At 37.3% G+C, this 23,777-nt stretch overlaps 1 protein-coding gene across 3 annotated transcripts in view; it reads right to left on the reverse strand.

Moving 5' to 3' along the window:
* Window positions 1–23,777, reverse strand: part of LOC150090805 (telomerase protein component 1-like) — an 827,340-nt gene that overhangs the window by 723,163 nt on the left and 80,400 nt on the right. For all 3 annotated transcript variants that reach the window (XM_090372947.1, XM_090372938.1, XM_090372956.1), the window contains exons 8-10: window positions 23,195–23,274; window positions 16,717–16,853; window positions 6,146–6,303 (exon numbers count right to left, since the gene is read on the reverse strand). In XM_090372947.1, coding sequence (XP_090229073.1) covers window positions 6,146–6,303; window positions 16,717–16,853; window positions 23,195–23,274 — 375 coding nt within the window. The remainder of the gene's footprint in view (window positions 1–6,145; window positions 6,304–16,716; window positions 16,854–23,194; window positions 23,275–23,777) is intronic.

The following is a 23,777-nucleotide window of genomic DNA, read 5'->3' on the forward strand; positions in this document are numbered from 1 at the left end:
ATTATTATTATGTTCTAACATATCTTTATGTATTTATTTAACACAACTGACTTTAAATACATGATGCACACACTCCCAGACATTCGTTCAGGGTCCTATCTAAAGGAACGGGCTAGCAACCCCGAACTACCCGAGCACCACTACAAATCTCTACCTCAATCATCTTTCCACTTTACTAGCTTCTACCTTTTTATGCCCTGTGCGCCATTAGTTTATCGACCGCAACACCAGGGCTCTATTTTTCTATCTTTACCCATACTTTTTTCGCCTTAAACAAAGTTTAGCTTCCCTCAACAGCTACTTTGTCAGTTATCATATTTCTTACCTATCCTGGGCAGTTTGGACATCATGTATTTAACCTACCGTAACCCTCCGCCCACTTATTTATGTACACCAAAATTCGTATACGCTAGGCGCCGCTAGCGTACCCACACATAAATACTAGCGTATCACACCGACACACACTTTTCGGTCAGTCCTGCCAACAGCGGTAAGTCAGTCTTTCGTATACTACTTAACTGTCGTCGTGCTTTCCCTTTGTTCTCAACTTTCATATGGTTGTACTTACTTCTGTAAGGTCATCCATGTTCTGTATGCATTTCCTTAATTTTAACTTTTTACCTATCATAATTACTTTTTACCTATCATAATTAATTTTAACTTTTTACCTACCATAATTAATTAATTTTAACTTTTTACCTATCAAAATTATTTTACCACGTGTTCCCTTACACGTGCTTTGGCATACAGAACATGTCGGAAACAGAAGTAAGAGCATTGCTATATTTTTTCATAATTTTGGTGGATGACCTCTGACGAAGACACAAAAATTATGAAAGACTTGGCAATGTATTTCCTCCTTGGTCGTTTGTTCAAATTTTCACTTGGTACATATTCTTTCAATTATTACCCTTGCTGAATTCTTTACCCCCCCCCTACTTCGTTCACACAGCCTTTCGCTACCGGGGTGCACTGTACTTTCTTTGCTTCTGCCTTTTATCATATATTATATTCTGCACTAAATAAATTGGTTCATTTATCTTATAGACATTATGGCTGTAGGGTACTTTTTGCGATAGCAATGTCCCTGAGCCATAACTTATTCTATTAAAACTCTGTCTTATCTCTTTCTGCTTTCCTACATCTTTTCTATTACTTTATTATTATTATATATATATATATATATATACTGTTATAACTGCATAGGGATATCAGTTTAGGGTTATATTTTGTATTGAAATTTTATTGAACTTGAATAGAAATCATGCTGTGGCTCTGGGGAGAACTGAGAGGGGCAGTTGTTCTCTGAATCACAGCCTAGTGAAATGCACTGCTTCTTTGATGTTTGTGGAGCAATCAGGAATGAGAAATGATATTGCCAAAGGGAATGTCTTTGTGTGTGTGCACGATGTAAGGAGTGTGAGGAAATCAGACACCAACTCAGCATTGTTGTGGGCTTATATGAGAGCTTGAAGGACAGGGTGGATGCCCTCGAAGGATTTAAATTGAGAGGCCCATCAAGCTCTCAGCTGTCCACATCAATGCCAGAGCTTGCACTTGAACATCAAGCAACACAGTGGCAAACCCCAAGGCAGAATGCACTGGTCCCAAAGGAACTAGTTGTTGTAGGTGACTCTATTGTCAGGGAAACGAGAAACATATTGTGCAAAATGGATAGATGGAACAGGACCAGAGTATGTCTGGCAGGGGCAAAGGTTGATGATGTTGTAGAGCAGATATGATCTTTTAAGGGCACAGGGTGATATTGTTATACACATTGGCTCTAATGATATTAAGAATAGGAGACCGGCGGAATTACTTAACAAGTACAAGTCAATGCTGAAAAAAAAGCCAAGTTAGGGTTGAATTTGATATTGTCCACAATTCTGCCCAGACACAATAGGAGGGAGTATATGATGAGAGCCTTGTCGATCAATTCGGCCCTGGATAGATTGCACAAGGCTCAAGGGGTAGAATTTTTCTCAGCCTGTTCTGTGCTTGTTAACAGGAAAGACTGCTTCTACAAGGATGGGATACACTTAAATAAAAAGGGTGCAAGAATATTTGCTGATGCTATCAAGGCAGAGTTAGATGGGTCGGAAAACTACTAGCTTGGGATACATGGACTAATAGATTAACAGTAGCCACTGGCAGAGGTAAAAGTGATACTTGCACTACTTCTATTGAAATGCAATTGAGCAGCACCCTGGAAAGCAAGGCAATGGGGATTTCCAGGACTGCTGGGAGTCATAGTGGAACAAGTAAATACATGGGCTGTGTTAGGGTAGAAACAGGTGCATGTACACCAGTGCTAGGAGTATAGTTAATAAATTCAACCCCAGGGGCTCAACATCTGGTGAGTATGGGCTTGGCACATCCAGGATCCTGAGCTAGCATCGCTCTTCTCTTTCCTGGTGATTCCCTTCTACTTCTGACTGACTCTCTCTCTCTCTCTCTCTCTCTCTCTCTCTCTCTCTCTCTCTCTCTCTCTCTCTCTCTCTCTCTCTCTCTCTCTCAGGGTAACTGGGGAATTTTTTTTTTTTTTTTTTTTTGGCTGGTGCAGCATAAGCCCAGGCTTCCTTGTACCATGTAGCTAATACTAATAATAATAATAAATTCGATGAGCTTGAAGTGCTAGTCAAGACATCAAAGGCAGATATTGTTGGGATATCATAGACATGGTGTCACACAGACATAAGCAGAGCACAACTGGAATTTGGGGAGTAAATGTGAACAAAAATGATAGACAGGACAGAAAGGGTTATGCTGTTAGTTAAGAAACACACCAAGGAAGTGCATCCAATTGATGTTGGTGGACAATGCAATGAAGAGTCTGTTTGGTGTGACATAAGCACTGGGAAAGGAAAAATGACAGTAGGTGTGTGTTACAGGCCAAATGAACCTGATGAGTATAATGAGCAATTGTGCAGAGAAATAGAGTGAGCCAGTAAATCAGAGTGTCTTATAATGGGGAATTTTAGTTTCCCAGAGATTGACTGGAATTTCAGGATTGGTCACACACACACACACACACACACACACACACACACACACACACACACACACACACACACACACACACACACACACACACACACACACACACTAACAAGGCTTTTGTGGATTTATTGGAAGATTGTTTTCTACAGCAGCATGTTCGGGAGGCAACTTAGACGGAGTAATAGTCTTGATCTGATTATCAGTAGTGATTCTTCATGCATCAAGAATCTGCAGATAAAGGAGTGGGATTTACTCAAAGAGCTAACTACCATCAAGGGTAAAGGGAAGGGTTTTTGCTTTCGTAAAGGTGACTACAGTGGTCTGAGACAGTATTTAAATTCTATATGGTGGGACCAACTGATGATGTTACTAACAGGAAATTCAAAATGGGAAGCATTCAAAGAATTAATCTTGGAAGCTACTAGGCTTTTCATACCAACAAAGAAATATTGTTCAAGATTTAGGCCTAAATGGATGTCAGATGAACTAATTAGACATGTGACAGAGAAGAAAAATGCATGGGATACATATAAATTAACATGTGACACAGAAGCCTATGACAGATATAAGCTGGTCTGTAACAAAGTTACAAAGCAGGTTAGGCAGGCGAAGGCAGATTACTAGAAATCTTTGACAAAGGATGCAAAGAAAAACAGCAAAGAGTTCTTTACTTATGTAAACTCTAGAAGAAAGGGGATGAATCATATTGGTTCACTTGATATTGATGGTTCAACAGTTGAGGATCCTGCTCAGGTGGCTAACAAACTAAACATGCATTTTGCATCTACATTCACACATGAGGAGTTATTCAGGAAGGGGAATGCCAGAGGTGAAGTAAACTCTGGCAGTGAGCTAGATGATTTTGTAATAACTGAGAGGAAAGTGGAGGAGAAATTCTTGAGGATAAACATAAAAAAGGCATCCAGGATCTATCCAGTTATATTAAAGGAGGCAGCAAAGGAAGTAAGCGAACCCTTAGCCATAATTATGAGAGCTTCTTTGGACTCAGGGGAGGTACCCATAGACTGGAGATGTGCAAATGTGACCCCAATACACAAAGGAGGATCAAAGGCTGACACAAATAATTATAGACTTGTGAGTTTAACTTCTGTTCCAGGAAAATTAATGGAGGCACTGGTTAAAGAAGCATTGCAGGATCATCTAGACAAGACTTCAGTTATAGCTCGAACACAGCATGGGTTTGTTAAGGGGAAGTCTTGTCTGACTAATTTGATTGGATACTATGATGTAGTCACAAAGGAACTGGATGCAAATAATAATAACTTTGATATCATATATTTGGATCTCAGAAAAGCCTTTGATACTGTTGCACATGGAAGACTGCTGCACAAATTGGAGCAGTGTGGCATTGGAGGCAAATTGCTGCTAAGGATAAAGGGATGGTTAAGTGGGAGAAGACAGAGAGTGGTAATCAATGGACACTGTTCTTTATGGACTAATGTTATTAGTGGAGCCTCTCAGGGTTCAGTGTTGGGTCCATTGTTTTCTGTATTTATAAATGATATTGATGATGGTATATCGGGCTTAATGTCAAAGTTTGCAGATGATACAAAGGTTGGCAGGGTTGTTAATGACACTAATGACAGTACGCTGCTGCAACAGAATCTAAAAAAGTTGAGCAGATGGGCTGAGAGGTGGCAAATGAAGTTTAACATTGACAAATTTAAAGTACTACATATGGGAAGCAGTAATCCCAGAGTAACGTATCAACTCTGTGGTACCACACTGACAGTGGTAGAGAATGAAAAGGACCTGGGGGGTAATTGTGCAGGCAGATATGAAGTTTTCTGAGCAGTGCAGACGGTCTTGCAAGAGTAGTTCATGGTGTCTTGTCAATGATATATAGGAATTTTTCAAGCAGGTATAAGGAGGTGATTATCCCCTTGTATAAGGCAATGGTCAGGTCACACCGTTAAGAAGGTTATAGAGCTGTTGGAACAAGTACAGAGAAGGGCAACAAGATTAGCGAACAGAACAAAGGGTTGCTCTTACGAAGAAAGGCAAGAAATTTTGCAAATTACAGTGTCTGGAGACTAGGCACCTGCAAGGTGATCTGATTGAGGTGTATAAAGCCTTGAATGGTTTGAGCATGCTCAATGCTGATGGGATTCTTTCTCTTGCTCAGAATAATCACCTGAGAGGGTATAAATTCAAATTGAGGAAAGACGGTTGTAGGATAGATGTGCAGAAGTTTGCCTTTAGCCAGCAGGTGGTTGATTGCTGGAGCAAATTTCCATCTGTCGTTGTAGAAGTTGATAGCTTAAATAGATTCAAGGCAGACTTGACAAACATTTGGAGCGAGGGGATGGGTGAAATAAGGGGTTTTTTTTTTTTGGCAGATGCTATATAAGCTTGCTTTCTTGCATCATGTGCCCTTGCTAATGCTAATGCAATATCAGTTTTAAATCCATGTGCTATATTAATGCCAGATAGGTAAAAACTACAAAATACAAATTATGAAAGCATACTATATACTTAGCCCATGATTGATATGTGCACTAATTATGAGCAGCAATATCAAAGATAAATAAAACATATTTATATACCGTATATCTAGTTCAGGAAATGATTTAAAAAACCCGGCGGATAGGAAAACTTTCTAGAAAACCCTAAAAGATAGACAAATACCAGAGATATTCTGCAAAACCAGAAAGGATGGTAGGTACGAATGGCATTTTTTACAACAATCTACATTAGCTATAAAAGCTGGAAAGTACCTCTCCTCAAACAACCCTCAACCCCCAGACAACATATTTCAGTATTCAGCTAATTTAGTTAGCAGCTAAGTCCTCAAGGGGATGAGAAAAATTAAAATTCAATGAAACAAGCTATCTGCTACCCATCTATTTGAACACTGTTGTTGTTGCTGCTATAAAATCAAATTTTATTCCTTTATGTGTTCTAAGAGAAAAATGAAATGCATAATTTTCTTAAAATATAAATATGAGTATATATATAACTTATTAAGATAGTATGATTTTATTTTAATTAGGAGTCTTAATATTAAAATTAAATTGTTCCCTTTTTTATATTGACTAATATTTCTGTTAAAAAATTTGTTTAATGGAAAATAATAGCAATTACTGAACAAAATGTAGAAGTAATAATATAAAAGACAGTGTACCAATAAGTTCTTCCCAGACTTCAGCTTTGTTTCCCTGTGAAGATATAAGAGTTTCCCAAGTTTCTGGAACAGGCAGTTTCATCCGTTTTCCTGCCAGTTCTTCTTTCCAAACTCCAGGAAGCCCACTCTTTCTAAAATTCTCTTCATCAGAAGGATATCTGATATATTGAAAAATAATGATAGGCAAAAATTAATTTGGAACTTTGCAAGGGCATACATAGTACACTGTATTGTAAATTACAAGTAGCTTGCTATTTTCTAAGCAGAAAAAATATAAACCAGATAGACATATACATAAAATACTGTGGTAAAAAAGTAAAATGTATGTTCCTATATATATAAATAAAAACAAAAAAAGAGAATTCACAACTGGGGCAAGAACTGGAGTTACTATAGGCAGTGTTTTATAACTAAGACAAGGTATGAACCTGTTCACACAATGGACATTAGGATCCTACTAATCAAGCTGGAATAATGCTGCATAACTAAACATTTGTTTATTTTAGTACAGATGTTATTCATAAATTGTAGTCAACTTCATAGCAAATACAGCACATCAAATTCCGTAGATTTCAGGGAGTGCACTGACATAATGTTGTAGTATATCATGTAAGTATTCTACAGTTGGAAGCAGAACCACACTCTAAAGACCACTTAAATCTTTTGCTTCTGTATAAGTTTAGAGACAAAAAGTATAAGGAAGTCAGTGAAAGTTTTATTTGTAAGGATACATGGCTAACATACTGTAAGTTCTTAACCTTTTCTGGAGTATATATGTAAATATATGTTTTTCAGTCATTTCAACCAAATGTGTCCATTTATATATGAACTGTCTTGAAACCTTCTAATAAATGCTGTATCTCTTATCTGTGTTTCTAAGTAACTAGACAGTTTATAACAGACTGAACACAAAAACAGGAGAAGTTTTTTTTTTTTTTAACGAAACCTCCCAAACACAAAAGGTATTTGAACCTATAATATTTAGAATTGTTTGTGGATTGAAGGTTGAGAAGACAGAAGATACTATTTTTTTTTATGAAAGCCCCAAACACGAGAGGTATTAGAACCTATAGTACTTAGTACCATGCTTGGGTTGGAGGTTGAGAAGACGAGAGAAGACGTTTGTTGACATTACACTTGAACTTCTGTAGACTGTAATTTTCAGGAAATACGTTGTTCTAGAAAAAGGCAGTTGAATGAATAAAAGAAGAAGATGAAAAGTTGGTTCTGTGAGTTTGAAGTTGGACAGTAAATGAATGTTGGCTGGTGACGGCACGTGTTCGGACTGTTTTGAAAGAGAGAGCGAGAATTATAGAAGCTGATTCAGAAGAACAGTGCCCATGGAAGTATCTGTAGAAAAGGCATGTAGCAGTAACAGTATGCCTATGAGACAGCGAGTGGAGAGACTCTGTTAGAGATGAGTCATTAATTAACCTAACTGCCCCCTTTTGAATGGAATCGATAAGCCTGAGAGAGGTTTGAGGGGGGGGCACCGCCCCAGATGTGACAACAATATTCCATGGTAGGGCGGATTTGCGATTTGTACAGAGTGAACAGCTGTTTGGAAGAAACGTAACACTGTGAGCAAAAGAGAAAACCAAGCTTTTTAGATGCAGAGGAAGCAATATTTGTAATGTGCTTGTGCCAAGAGAGATTAGAAGTCAGGAAAATCCCCAAAAGAGATATATCAACTTGCCTAGAAATCAGAGTGTCACCAAAGATAAGCATAGGAGCAGAAGAATCCTTTTTGCGAGATATAAGACAAGATTGAGTTTTAGAAGGATTGAAATCAACTAAGTTGTCTTTGCCCCACTGGAGAATTACCTGGAGATTAAGAAGACCTTTATACCAAACACAATCGAAAGCCTTTGAGATGTCAAGAGCAGTTGCTCTTGACATCTTGACAAAAGCTTTCACCAAAATTTTTCATTGAATTTGTCCATAAATGGGTAACATAAGCCAGAATATCACCAGTGGATCAACACTGATGGAATCCATACTGGCAATCGTTGATCAGACCGAAGATTTCTAGGTAGTTTAAGAGTTGATGGTTAATTGATTTCTCCATTTCTTTAGAAAGAGTAGAAGTAATTGCAATAGGACGATAACTGGATGGGAGGGATTTGTCATCCTTTTTAGGAACTGGCTGGATATGAGCAAATTTCCAAGCAGAAGGAAAAACACCTTTGGAATAAGAAAGTGAAAAAAGGCGGCAAAGAAGAGGAGTAAGTTTAGGAGCACAGGTTTTGAGAATAAGTGAAGAAATACCATCAGGACTTGGAGCTTTCTTAGCATCAAGATTTGTTAAAATCCTTCTGACATCCTTTTGATGGAAGACCACAGGAGGCATTGAATGGAGTATGTTGGGAATGGTGGGATGTGTTTTACCAAGATCATCAATACATGAGTTGGAATAAAAATGGGATGCTAGCAAGTCAGCTTTATCCTTGGCTGAAGTGACAACAGAACCATCTGGTTTTGACAGAGGTGGGAACAGATATTGGCAAAAGTTGCAGTCAATAGCTTTGGCAAGAGACCAGAATGCTCGGCTACCATTAGGGCAAAAAGCAAGATTTTAAAGTGCAGTGTGGGATAAAGAATTCCATTCCTACAAGAATAATTTCACTGACACAATCTGAGCAAATGCTGACATCAGAAGTTTTGAAACAGTAATCCAACTAAGGAAAAGAAAATAAATAAATCTCGCAGGTCATCCCATTTTGCATTCTTGTAATGCCAAACAACACGAGGTTGGGAATAGCCATGAGATAAAGGCTCCATTGGAGAAGAGACAATCACTAAGTTGTGACCTGAGGTGCCTAAAGGACCATTCACTTCGACCATGTACTTAGAAGGGTTGTTTGTGAGAAAAAGATCAAGCGTATTGGCTGTATGGTTAGGATTGTCCGGTATTCTTGTAGGTAAATGAACAATTGTGCAATGTCATTAGTAATTGCAAAAGCTTCAGCATCTTGACCAGCTGGGTCGGTGTGACTAGAAAACGGAAGCCAGGTGGAGTTGTGAACATTAAAATGATGAAGGAAAATTACCTCACTGTTAGGAAAGTTGGACGGGAGAAAGTCATGTTGCAAAGAGTTCCAAGTGATTAGTGGAGTTGGCAGAAAAAAAGTGCAGACAAGAAAAACAACTTTTATGAAATGCATATTATATCTATTGATATTATGATCCATCAACAAATTTTAAATAAAAAAAAATAATAATAATAAAAATACTGACACCAGGGTAATAAAATTACAAATCGTTCCGTCAAATTTTAACAAAATACAAAGAATAGTAAAAAATAAATCTACAGCAATGAATAACATATATTAGTATCAAAACTCTCAAATTTTGACAATCACCAACATCATGGATCATTCAAAATTTGTTAATGGTCCACATCATGTAAAATAAACTAATGAAAACTGGAATAATAAATTTACTTAAATCTTCAGCCTTTCTATCACAAGTTAGAAAAAAATGCAATCATGCTCTGGTTGACACTATTTTTCTTATTCTGAGAAACTTGAAAATTTAGAATAATAGTACACAATGCTTAATAACAGCTACAGAACTTTTTTTGCCAATAATGGAAATGAAAATTTCTGTGATTTGCTAAATTTGTTTGTTTAGTTTCCCACTCTCATTTCCTTCCCAAGTTACTCCTTCGAGTAACTTTGCAATAAATTTTCTTTTTCAGTAAATCAAAAAGAACAGATACACATAAAAAGGTTATAAAATATATTATTCATGGCCAACAAACAAGTTCAGGTCCTGTTGACCATACCAATAGACAAGGGTAGAATGTTGTTGTTGTGAAAATGACAAATTAACATAAAAATCATAAATTTAATGAAGCTTCATGCTTTGAAGTAGGCCTTTACTCTGCCTGGTCATTGTTTATTTGCCATCTCTGAACACCACGGGATAAACACTAATTACAGGAAGGGTTCCTACTTTCAGTTTTAGAATGTCAAATGTGTGGATCAAAGGATTATTAGATCAATTTAGATGCATCTCTGGTTAGCATAGTAATAACTGATTCCTAGTCCTTGTGGTTTAGGGCAAGTAAGGTAACACCACTAGTTTTCAATTTTTTTTTTTTTTTTTTTTCTGGTATTTTCCACCTGCGTGTTGATCACGCATTCCCTATGTTTCTGAGCGGGCCTGTTCAGACTGATGGGAATACAAGAATATGGCAAAAGCAGCTTAGACTCGAGTCCATGCACCCATCCTGGTAAGCATTAGCATTAGTAGAGGCATTTGATGCAAGAAAGCAAGCTTATGAAGCATCAGCCAAAAAAAAAAAAATAAATAAATAAATAAATAAAATAAATAAAATAAAATAAAAATAAATAAATAAAAAATAACCACTTCCACTTCACCCCTCTGTTCGTTCAAAATACCTGTCCAGCTGAGCCTTAAACTTATTTAGGCTATCAACTTCCACGACAAGGGATGGAAGTCTGTTCCACCAACCAACCACCCGCTGGCTAAAGGCAAATTTCCTCACGTCTATCCTACATCTGTCTTTCCTCAATTTGAATTTATGCCCTCTCAGGTGATTTTTCAGAGCAAGAGGAAGAATCCCATCAGCATTGAGCATGCTCAAACCATTCAAGGGTTTATACACCTCAATCAGATTACCTCGCTGGTGCCTAGTCTCCAGACACTGTAATTTGCAAAACTTAAGCCTTTCTTCATAAGAGCACCCCTTTGTTCCATTCACCAATCTTGTTGCCCTTCTCTGTACTCGTTCCAGCATCCCTACATCCTTCTTGAAATGAGGCCTCCAGACCTGTATACAGTACTCTAGGTGTGGCCTGACCATTGCCTTATACAAGGGAATAATCACCTCCTTATCCCTGCTAGAAAAATTCCTATATATCATCGACAATACACCATGAGCAACTCTTGCAGCCTGTCTGCACTGCTCAGAAAACTTCATATCTCCCTGCACAACCACCCCCAGGTCCCTTTCATTCTCTACCACTGTCGGTGTAGTACCACAGAGTTGATACGCTGCTCTGAGGTTGCTATTTCCCATATGTAGTACTTTACATTTGTCAATGTTAAACTTCATTTGCCACCTCTCAGCCCAACCTTTCTAGATCCTGTTGCAGTAGCATAGTGTCAGTAATGTCCTTGACAACCCTGCCCACACGCTTCTTGATTAGACCGGGGTTCGAGCCCGTCACCACCAAATACGGAGGATGCGGAAAGGTCAGGAAATGACCACCGCATATCCCCGGAGCAATATGGCCTTAGTTACTAATGCTCCTAAAAACCAAATAACAAACAACAAACAAACAAACAACAACCCTGCCAACCTTGGTATCGTCTGCAAACTTGGACATTAAGCTTGATATACCATCATCAATATCATTTATAAATACAGAAAACAATAATGGACCCAATACTGAACCCTGAGGGATTCCACTAATAACATTAGTCCATGATGAGCAGTGTCCATTGATTACCAACTCTGTCTTCTCCCCCTCAACCACCCCTTTATCCATAGCAGCAATTTGCCTCCAATGCCACACTGCTCCAATTTGTGCAGCAGTCTTCCATGTGCAACAGTATCAAAAGCCTTTCTAAGATCCAAGTATATAATATCAAAGTTATTCCCTGCATCCAGTTCTTTTGTGACTGCATCCTAGTATCCAATCAAATTGGTCAGGCAAGACTTCCCCTTAACAAAACCATGCTGTGTCTGAGCTATAACTGAAGTCTTGTCTAGATGATCCTGCAGTGCTTCTTTAGCCAGTGCCTCCATTAATTTTCCGGGAACAGAAGTTAAACTAACAGGTCTATAATTACTTGTGTCGCCTTTTGATCCACCTTTGTCAATTGGGGTCACATTTGCACATCTCCAGTCCATGTGTACTTCCCCTGAGTCCAAGGAAGCTCTCATAATTATGGCTAAGATTTGCTTACTTCCTTTGCTGCCTCCTTTAATATAACTGGATAGATCCCATCCACCCCAGGTACCTTTCTTGTATTTATCTTCAACAATTTCTCCTCCACTTTACTCTCAGTTATTACAAGATTCTCTAGCTTACTGCCAGAGTTGAATACACCTCTGGCATTCCCCTCGCTAAATAACTCCACATGTGTGAATGTCGATGCAAAATATTCATTTAGTTTGTTAGCTACCTGAGTAGGATCATCAACAGTTGACCCATCGATATCAAGTGGACCAATCTGATTCATCCCCTTCCTTCTAGAGTTTACATAAGTAAAGAACTCTTTGCTGTTTTTCTTTGCATCCCTTGCCAAAGATTTCTCGTAATCTGCCTTCGCCTGCCTAACCTCCTTTGTAACTTGGTTACAGATCAACTTGTATCTATCATAAGCTTCTGTGTTACGTGTTAATTTGTATGTATCCCATGCATTTTTCTTCTCTGCCATATGTCTCATTAGTTCATCTGACATCCACTTAGGCCTAAACCTTGAACAATATTTCTTAGTTGGTATGTAAAGCCTAGTAGCTTCCAAGATAAGTTCTTTGAATGCTTCCCATTTTGAATTTGATGTTGGTAACATCATCAGTTGGTCCCACTGTATAGAATTTAAATATTGTCTCAGTCCATCGTAGTCGCCTTTACGAAAGCAATAACCCTTCCCTTTACCCCTAATTGTAGTTACCTCTTTGAGTAAATCCCACTTCAGCACACTGTGATCACTGCCACCCAGTGGTTCATTTACCTGCAGATTCGTAATGCATGAAGAATCACTACTGATAATCAAATCAAGAGTATTACTCCCTCTAGTTGCCTCCTGAACATGCTGATGTAGAAAACAATCATCCAAAAAATCCACAAAAGCCTTGCTAGTGTGTGAGTGACCAGCCCCCAAATTCCAGTCAATATCTGGGAAATTAAAATCCCCTATTATAAGACTCTCTGATTTACTGGCTCACTCTATTTCGCTGTACAATTTCTTATTATACTCATCAGAGTCATTAGGCCTATAGCACACTCCTACTCTTAATTTTGATCTCCTAATGCTTATGTCACACCAAACTGACTCGACACTGCACTGTGCAGCAATGTCGACTGGCTTCACTTCCTTGGATTTTATGTATTTCTTAACTAATGGCATAACCCCTCCTCCCTTCCTATCCTGTCTATCCCTTCTGTAGACATTGTACTTCCCAAATTCCAGTTCTGCATTCCTTATATCTGTGTGACACCACGTCTCTGAAATCCCCACAAAATATGCCTTTGATGTTTTGAGCAATACCTCAAATTCATCAAATTTATTTACTATACTCCTAGCATTGGTGTACACGCAAGTATACATGCACCTGCTGAAATATCCTGTATCTTATTTTCCAGGCTGCGGCTCGTTCCAATAGAAGCAGTGCAAGAATCACTTTCACCTCTGCCAGTGGCTACTGTTAATCTATTAGTCCTTGTATCTCCCCAATCTAGCAGTTTTCCGACCCACCTAACACTGCCTCGATAGCATCAGCAAACATTCTTGCACTCTTTCTATTTAAGTGTATCCCATCCCTGTAGAAGCAGTCTCTCCTGTTAACAAGTACAGACCAGGCTGAAAAAAATTCTACCCCTTGAGCCTTGCACAATCTTTCCAGGGCTGAATTGATCGACAAGGCTCTCATCATATACCCCCTCCTATCATGTCTGGGCAGAATTGCAGACACTTTCAAATTCAACCCTAATTGACGGCTTTTTTTCAACAGTGACCTGTACTTGTTAAGTAATTCCGCCGGTCTCCTACTCTTAATATCATTAGTGCCAACGTGTACAACTATATCACCTTTTGTGCCCTTAAAAGATGATATCCACTCTACAACGTCATCAACCTTTGCCCCTGGCAGACAGTGCAGACTGGTGTCAACAATGCAGACTGGTGGTGGTTGCAGTGTAATGATGTGGGGAGTGTTTCTTCATGCACATTGGGCCCGTGATACCAGTGCAGCAACATTTGAACTGCAGGTTACCTGGAAATTGTTTCTGACTAGGCACATCTATTCATAGTTGCAGAGTATTCATCTGTGAATGGGTTCTTCAAACAGCATAACATGGCAGGTAACAAGGCCAGAATTGTACAGAACTGGTTCCAGGAACATGAGAGGGGATTGGCAGTTAATGGATTTCTCCATTACTTTGGAAAGAGTGGAGGTAAATGTAATGGGATAATAATTTGATCGGCAGGAGTCATTATCCTTTTTAAGAACTGTCTGTATACGAGCAAATTTCCAAACATTAGGAAAAACAGCAAAGGAATAAGAAAGAAAGTGTAAAAAGGCAACACAGAACTGGAGCAAACTCAGCTCAGGAGTACAAGTTTTTAGAAAGAAATGGAGAAAAAACCACCAGGACCTGGATGCTAATGTATCTGTTTTATCTTTAGCCAAGGAGGGAATAGAACCATCAGTTTTTAAGAGAGGTAGGAGTAGAGACGGATAAAAGTAGTTGAGCATTTTAGTCTCTTGCCAACAAACTTTGGCAAGAGACCAGAATGCTCAACTACTGTTTCGACAAGAAGCAAGTTTTTTTTCCTTTTAGCCTGTTCAAAATCTAGTTTAGATTGATTAATAACTATGTGAAAATTGTTGTGAGCTTTAAGTGTAGGCAGAAAATAAACCCGGAGATTTGATGATTTGGATGGAAGTCAATTGTGATGTGTAATATTCTAATCTTGAACAGCCTTAGCATATTTATTGGAAAACCAAGGTTTAGATAAATTGGATGAAATTTTAAGGTGGAGTGTGGAATTAATGATTTCATTCCTACAATAATAATTTCACTGACATCAGATGATTTAAGACAGTAACCCAAACAAGGAAAAGAAGAACAGCAATCTTGCAGATCATAGCATTTTGCATTCTTGTAATGCTGAAGAATGTGAATCTGAGAATGGCCATGAGAGAAAGGCTCCACTGGAAAAATAACCATCACCAAATTGAGATATGAGATGCTTAGAGGCCTACTCACTTCAACTGTTTATTTTGAAGGGTTGTTTGTGAGAAAAAGATCAAGTGCAGGGTGTGTAAGTTAGAATTATCTGGTATTCTGATAGGTATATGCACAATCTGTGGGGGTCATTAGTAATTGCAAGAGGCTCAGCATTTCAACCAGCTGGATCTTCTGACCAGAAAACTGGGTTTTCTGGTTAGGAAGCTGGACTGGAAAATTTTAAGTTTCAATGAGATTCAGGGACTGATTATTTATATTGGATGTGCATTTCCTATTCATAATGGTGATTCAAATGGTGAAATGGGTAACTACACACCTGTAAGTCTGTCATCTGTGCCAGGGAAATAATGGAGTTAATAGTGAAAGAAGCAATGCAAGAACATCTTGATAAGGGCTGGAGCTAAGACTCTCACAGAATGGATTTGTTAAAGGAAGATCTTTTTTACTGCTGTACAAATTGGAGAAACATGACATTAGGGGAAAGTTACTACTATGGATAAATGGATGGTTAAGTGGTGAGAGACAAAGAGAAATCCACTACTCTTCAAGGAGCAGTGACCATTCAATATGAATGGGTACCACATGGATCAGTGGTACCCCCCCCCCGTTTTTAATATTTATTAATGATATCAATTTATGAATTTCAGGTTTCATGTCTTAGTTTATTGATGATACAAAGGCAGGTGGAGTGATTAATAGAAATAATCAGGTGATGCTACCCCAACAAGAACTGGATAAATTAGACGGTTTGGTGGAAAAGCGGCATTTGAAGTTTAACACTGACATGATACAAGAGGGCAAAAATTTAATTTGAAGAAAAGAAAAAAACATGGTTGTGAAATAGATATAACAACTCTATCCAGCCAGAGAATAATTGACTGTTCGTATAGACTTCCACTTGGTGATGTTGAAGTGGGTAGTAATTTGTCCAAACCACTTTGGTTTGGACAAATTATTAGAAAGAGTGGGAAAATGAAGTGAGTGAACTTTTTTAGCTCACAAATACAAACATTCAATGCCAGAAACAGTAATATTTCAACCCTGCTCACTGACATTTATCTATATTCTTTAACACTAAGTTCATTTAGTCAATACAACCGTGTCAAATTTATTTTTTCTTTCACACATTTAACCAACTGTTTTGTGGCATCACTCTGCCAAAACTCACATAACAGATATATTCTACAACCCATCATTCTCTCTGATGACAGTTGTACAGTATATCTGTTATTTGTGAATGAAAATTTGTAACAATTATTAAAATTTTGGGGGATTCTTTAGTTATAGTATACTGGTTCATATGGTGTGTCATTTCATGCGGTTTGTCATGTATTATGTCTGTACAATATGCCACAGCACATTTTGTGCAGGCCAAAACCCCACTTCCTCCATCTGAGATTGGCTAACTACAGTCACAGTTAATGAGGCCTTTAAAAATTCTTCCAGTGTCCAATGAAATTCAAACCCCGACTTCTCTAAACAAGTAAACTGCTATGCTGTTGTGGGGTCCTTATTAAAACATAAATGATTAAATTCATTTCTGTATAATATACATCTTTTATCTTACCTTAAATGTATATGTGCACATTTAAAAAAAAATTAGAATGCTATACAACTCACTTTTTTCCAAGCAAGCATAGCACTGGCTCTACAGGCTCATTAATATGTATTAATCGGATCAACTGCTTTAATGTAAATTTTTTTTTTATATTCTCCTCTGCTTCTTCCCCTTCTGTATAAACAACTTCTGATGAAACCTAAAAAATATGCTGTTATTAGCATATTATGCTTAAATATAGCCATGTTAAATATATAAAAATCTCTAATGAAAATTATATTACTTATATAGTTAAATGAAATAATGAGTGAGAAATAGCTGAAAAGTGTAGATTAAGATTTAGCAATAGATAAAAGCAAAGAAAGAAAGAACAGGTCATTATTCTTTTAAAAGAATCTAATCTAATATAATATATTATTTTTATTAGGCCTAATGTAGCCAAGTATTCAGCACAGAAATGCAGTAGCATATGCATTAAACTAATCATGGTCCAAGCCCATATGACTGATAAATATGATTAATAAGTATCTTCTTGTCAAAATGATTAGTTGTAAAATCTTCTGACCTATATGGTCATATTGGAGTATAAACAGAACATTTATTATTATATTTATTTAAATGAATTATTATGTAGAATCTAAAATTAAGTCAGTTATATAGAAACATGTATTAAAATTTATATCGATCACCAAATAAAAAAAAAAAAAAAAAAAGATAAAGCTGATATCACATTTAAAATAATAAATCTTTCTTTTAATATCAATAATCATGTTACTAAACACAAAATATACTAAAATATTTAAAAAATACAATAAAATTATCAAAATACATAATATATTTATGACTAAAAGTGATGTTCAACTCTAAGACAACCAGAAGTCAGATAGAATTATATTTTAAATAATTACTGATTACTATGGTTTTTACATAATTTACATGCCCAAAACTTTCAGGCTTGAAACCAGAAAATAAGCTTCCATACCACTCCATAATGATTGAGCAGAGTGTGCCTCCATCAGAGGCACACTTTGTTCAACTATCAACTAAACGTAAGGGCAGTCAATCATATTACAAATCATCCTAAATAAATAAAGGTAATGGTACTTTTGATTAATCAGTATTAAATATAAAAGAGTTATACTTCAAATAAGGATCATTCTGTGAATTAGTAGAGATAAGGACATCATAATTCCATTAAATAAGGAATTATGCTCATTATATAAGGCTATTGTTAGACCACACTTGGAATACTGTGTTCAAGTAGGGAGACCGCACCTAAAAAAAAGATATCAAGCTTCTTGAAAAGGTCCAAAGGCAGGTAACTTTGTTGTTGTTGAGTTTAACGACACATAGGCTGCTAGACCATATTGTATCTTTCTAATGGTGAATATGAAATAATAACTATATTTTATGATATATTCCTATCCGATTTAGGAAAGTAAATAGTTCTTTTTTATTAGGATCATCTCCCAGAATCTGCAATAAATTTATTGATGATTGTGTATTAGCAATTGGTTTAAAAGTGTTTAAGCAGATATTTTGAAAGTGGGGACAGTCCACTAACAAATAGTGAATGGTCAGTTGTACTTGACATGATGTACATTGGGGGAGCACTGTCATTAGTTAATAGTACAGGTGAGTAAGGCGAGGTGAGTATGCCCAATCCTTAACCTTCCTAAAATTGTTTCTTCTTGTCTGCTTTTTCGGAAGCTGGAGAGCCACAGATTTGGTTCTAGTTTGTTTCCTGGATAACCTCTCCAGATTAGTGACCAGTTATTGTAACACACTTTACGGATAATATGTTTATAATCAGTATATGGAGTTTGAAAAGTCTGCAAAAAAGTAGTATCTGGTTATTTGGCTGCAAGGTCTGCTCTCTCATTTCCTTTTATTCCACAATGTCATGGAATCCAGCAGAATGTCACAGTTTGGTTTGACTCATTACAAGCAAGTAATTTAGAATGGATTTATTTTATTACAGGGTGAGAGGAGTTGATATTACTATTTATGGCAGAGACAGCACTGAGCGAGTGAGTGTATATTAAGGTAGATGAAATTAGAAGTTCAGTAATGTGATCTTGAGCCAAATTTATTGCATAAAGTTCAGCAGTGAAGATACTGCATTCTACAGGTAATGAATGATGGGAAGATTGCCACAGCACCTACTTGGGACTCAGTTTTTGATCCGTCTGTATAGATCTCACAGGCCTGTGAATTAGAAGCAGAGTAAGTTTCATGTAACTGAGTGATATTGAAGGGAAACAAGGTGTTCTCTACTCACTGTTGGAAATAATTGTAAATTGCAGGGACATTTGTCCACGGTGGATCAGGTGGTGTCATGTCCTCATATATATTGCCAATTTCTATGTTCCACGTTTGAGTAAGTTCTTTAAGTCTAAGTGCAGCAGGTCTGTTTTCATTTGGGTTACTGTTATTATGAAATGACTCCCATTCGGTATTGTACAGGCATCTCCAACTAGGGTGAAAGGGAAGACTGCAGATTTTTGCAGAATATATCAAAAGTAATGTTTTCCTCCGAAGATGTAAGGAAGGTTCATGGGCTTCAATGTAAAGGCTCTGAACTGGGGAGGTTCTGAAAGCCCCTAGAGAAACTCTCAGGGCACTGTGCTGGGTGGTATTTAATCACACTAAAGTACTCTTCCTCACAGAGTCATATACTAGAGAACAGTAGTCCAAACGGGACCTGATGAGAGCTCTATAAAGATGGATAAGGGTATGTCGATCAGCACCTCGAGACATGGATGACACACACTGAAGGATATTTAATTTCTTCAAGCAGATGGTTAGCAGATGGCCACATGTGCTTGAAAGTTCGGTTTTCTATCTAGCATCAGGCCAAGAGAAAACGGACAGCGTTAGCAAGAGGAACCGGCACATTTTTTTATCTTTAGCTCAGGATCAGGATGAGTGATCATTTTTTGCAGAAATGAGTGGTTGTGGATTTCTGTTCAGCAAGATAGTATCCTATTCTGTTTAGAGCAATTTGTAACTGTCTTTCAATAGTATTCATATTTTGTGATTGGCAGGATATGGTGTATACTTCATACATGTATACTTCAATAGTTTTTGGAAGATCTTCCAATATATTGTTGATCCTAATCACAAATAGGGATGGGACTCAGTATGGGACCCTGTGGGACACCCTCTTCTTGAATGTGAGATGCTGATAAGAAGTTTTGATATCTGACTTGAAAGGTACGTAACTTTAAAAAGTTCTGACTGATTTGAGGTCGCAAGATTGGAGATGGCTCACCATTTTAGGGCATCCAATAACAGATTCTAACCATTTCTGTATTAGAAAAGATGATAGCTTGCTAACAGGTTGTGTGGATAGTGAGTGCATTATGAGAAAAGCTGGAATGTCTGTAATTTGTTTTTCTGTCCGTAGTCTCTTTGAAAGATTGGAGTCATGCTCTGAGACAGTGTTAACAGGTCTGGAGTCTGTGCAATCCAGCGGTAGATATGCATCACAATCCATTGCTGCTCCTTTATGCCCTGGAAGAGGGAATTCCTTCTCCAAAGTTACTGGGCCCCGCCATGTGGAGGCAGGAGCGGTGCCAATCAGTAACCAAGTGATCATCAGGAGAGGAGAGCAGTACGTTGCTAGCGATAGCAGTAACATTGAAAGCAGGATTAGCAGTGATATTGCTCAGCGAGGGAAGCAGTAACAATGCAAACAGTCAGCAGTAACATTGCAAGCGATGGAAGGTTTATGAAAGCACTAGTACTCGCCCTAGGAAAAATGCTATATAATTGCACTAGAAAGATCGCTTGGCACTTGGGGCCATGGGTAACTCATCTAGTAAGATCAACAAAAGGGCATCCATATGAAGAAAGACTTCGAATATGTGGGTTGCACAGATTGTAAACAAGGCACCTTAGAGGAGACTTGATTGAGGTGTTTAAAGCTCTCAGCAGCAAAAGTAAAATGAATGAGGCCGAAATTTTCAAGGTTATATTATAAATGATTCTAGAACTAGGGATCATAAATTCAAGTTATGTTTAGATTGGATTGCAGGAAGTTTTATTTTATCCAGCAAGTTATAAATTACTGGAATAAGTTACCTACATGCATGGTTGAGGCTGACAGTTTGGAGAAATTCAAAGTTCAGCATGAAGAAAACAATGTCACAGGAGGAGGGAAATGCATAGGTTGTCTTTTTCCTTTTCTTTTATTAAGTATTTATTTAATTTATTATTTTACTTTTTTTTTTTTTTTTGGCTGGTGCAGCAAAAGTCTTAGGCCTCCTTGTACCATATGGCCATTACTAATACTAATATTGCAGTTGAATTGTACCAGAATGGTATTTCATTAACAAAGCTGAAATTTCCTTTATTTGAGATAAAATATCACAATTAATCATTATTATTATCTCTCTATACATTAAAAAAGTTTTCCTCCTAGTGATATTTATTTGAGCCAATGGGAGAAGAGAGCGAGGCAATTATGTCACTACAAAAGACAACTGCCTCCATAACGTTCACCAACCTTGTACACGTGCTTCACTGTCTCACAATTGATGTTCCAATGTAACGTTTTTTGTATATTAATAATTATTCTATATTTGTAAATAGTTTAGTATTTTGTAAATATTTTAAATATTTGCATAGTTTGTAAATATTTTAGTCCTGCTCTTTTGGATGCAACAATATTCCTTGTGCATTATGGAAACCAAAGCAAAAGGACTTTTCCTAAGTGACCTATGTAAATGCAGGTAAATAATTACATAGTGATATTTATTCCACCTTGAGAATTCCACCCACTACAAATGCACAGGTAAATAATTACATATTTATCTGTGATCGGTATCTAATAATTTCCTGATTATTGTTGTTGTTATTTGGTTAGCATTAGCAACTAAGGCCATATTGCTCCGTGGATATGCGATCGTCATTCCCTGACCTTTCCGCATCCTCCGTATTTGATGGTCACGGGCTTGAACCCCAGACTAATCAAAAGCATGTGCTACGCACTGCTGCTCCTACCCACCTGGATATGGAGGCACCATTTCCTGATTAGATATATGGATCATAGTATTTTATGTCTTTCGGCACCGGGTGTCTCCTCCAACTCCGCATTTTTGCTCTGTATAGAATATGCATGTGTGTTTTGTGAAGTAATAGTGTGGGTTGTGCTGGCCACTTAGCCTGGGGGCCTGTGGAGAGCCACTAACACCCCAAGTTTCCATCCAGCCCTGGGGAGGCAGGCCAAGACACATTAGGGAGAGAAGAAAGATTTGGCAAGGTGAACTAAAAAAAGAAAGTTATTTATTAGGAGATAATGGGGAGATAGGAAGAGGGTGAGATAAAAAGTGTAGAGAACAGAGGGGGACAGTAGTTGGGGCACCTGCCTGACTTGAAAGGAGAGACAGTAAGGGGACCCCTGGTACAGGACACCCATCCTGGTCCAGAGGGTGGGAGTTGAAAGTGGGTGGTGGTGGGGTGAGCTACCAGGCAAAGGGGGGTTAGGGCCACCCAGGATGGGGGAAATGGGATTGGGGGAAGGAGGTTCAACCACCCCAGATGGTAGAAATAAAAGAACTTAGGGAAAGAGATCCCTATAGTGGAGCATGCTTTTTGCAGCTGTCCAACAGACCTGGGGGTTACCCTAATGGCCAGATGTCAGCATTCACTCAACATTCACACAATTTTACTTTTTATACTTTTTTCTTACACTTTCTATTTTCTTTTATATATTAGATTAGATATCAGTCAGTGCATTTCAACAGGTGTGTCTTTTACATAGAAAAGATTTGACTTACTCCTTCATACTTCTACATATTATGTAGAAAAGTGTGCACAGGGGTTGGCGAGCAGGGGACACAGCCTCCTAGTTATTATTATTATTATTATCCATATGGTGCAAGGAAGCCTGAGGCTTACAGCCAAAAAAAAAAAATTTCTGAGTTACCCTGAGAGAGAGAGAGAGTTGAAGAAAGGAACACCAAGAAAGAGAAGAATGATGATATCCAGCTCAGCACCCTGGGTGTGCCAAGCCCATACTCACCAGATGATTTAATAAAAACTCAGCATGAAGAAAACAATGTTTCAACGAATTTCTCTCCAACTTCTTTAGTATAACGAAACAGATTTCATTAACTAAAATCTTCTACATAAAATGTGACATGATAAAAATCAAAACAAAGGTATTGCACACAGCTATTTTCAATTTTTCCTATGAATAAAGAATTTTCTCTATGCATAAAACAACATAAAAAAACAAAAAACTTTTCTATATAGAATTCATCTTGTAAATTGGAATTAGTATTATGTAAGTACTGGCTTATTGATTTGGTTTTCACGAGCTATTCCAATGCAATAGCCTCTGCATTGTTAATATACAAAATTCATATTTTTTTTTTTTTTTTTTTTTTTTTACAGAACAGCTCTTTTTATTTAGTTCAACAACCTGAAAGTCTCTTTAATGATTCACTGAAGTCAAAAAAATAAATCTATTATTTAATATACTGTAAAATAAGTTTTTTTTATTTTTTAAATGTATCATGTTTTATGACCTACTTTCTCTATATTCTTTCCTGAAACCGTGGTCTCTCCAACTTGATTTTTTTTCTTTTTGCCTTTAACTTTATTATATTTTGCTGCATATCAAAACAGATACTGATTAGACAACATTAGAGAACTATTGGCAAGTTATATCAATCAAACAAAACTAAGAATCAATATATTTAACACTATACTGTATACAAATGAAATTTAAATCATTATTTCTAACATATGGCACCACATTAAAAAGATACTGTAATACATGTGGGGAAGTTTTATTTAAATTTAAATAATTACTGTACACGAGTTGCAAAAGTCTTGGTTACATACATGGCTAATAGCAAATTAAATTTGCTGCAAAGTGCATAAATCTCAAATCACCACAAGTTTCCCCAGTCTTGCACTTCAAAAGAGTACTGCTCCCTAAGAAGCATGTGACTATTTTTTGGAATACATGCCATTTTCAGATGACCATTTCAGAGATTGCCTCTTTATCTGTGGGTAACCAGGCACCAAAAAAGCTTATATTGTTCTTAGCAGCATATACAACCAGGGTGCTGCCAACTCATGTACAGTAATATTTTATAGCTTTCATTCG

Source organism: Mastigoproctus giganteus, chromosome 1, assembly GCF_048544385.1.
Source record: "Mastigoproctus giganteus isolate SK-2022 chromosome 1, ASM4854438v1, whole genome shotgun sequence".
In the NCBI taxonomy this organism is placed as follows: domain Eukaryota; kingdom Metazoa; phylum Arthropoda; class Arachnida; order Uropygi; family Thelyphonidae; genus Mastigoproctus; species Mastigoproctus giganteus.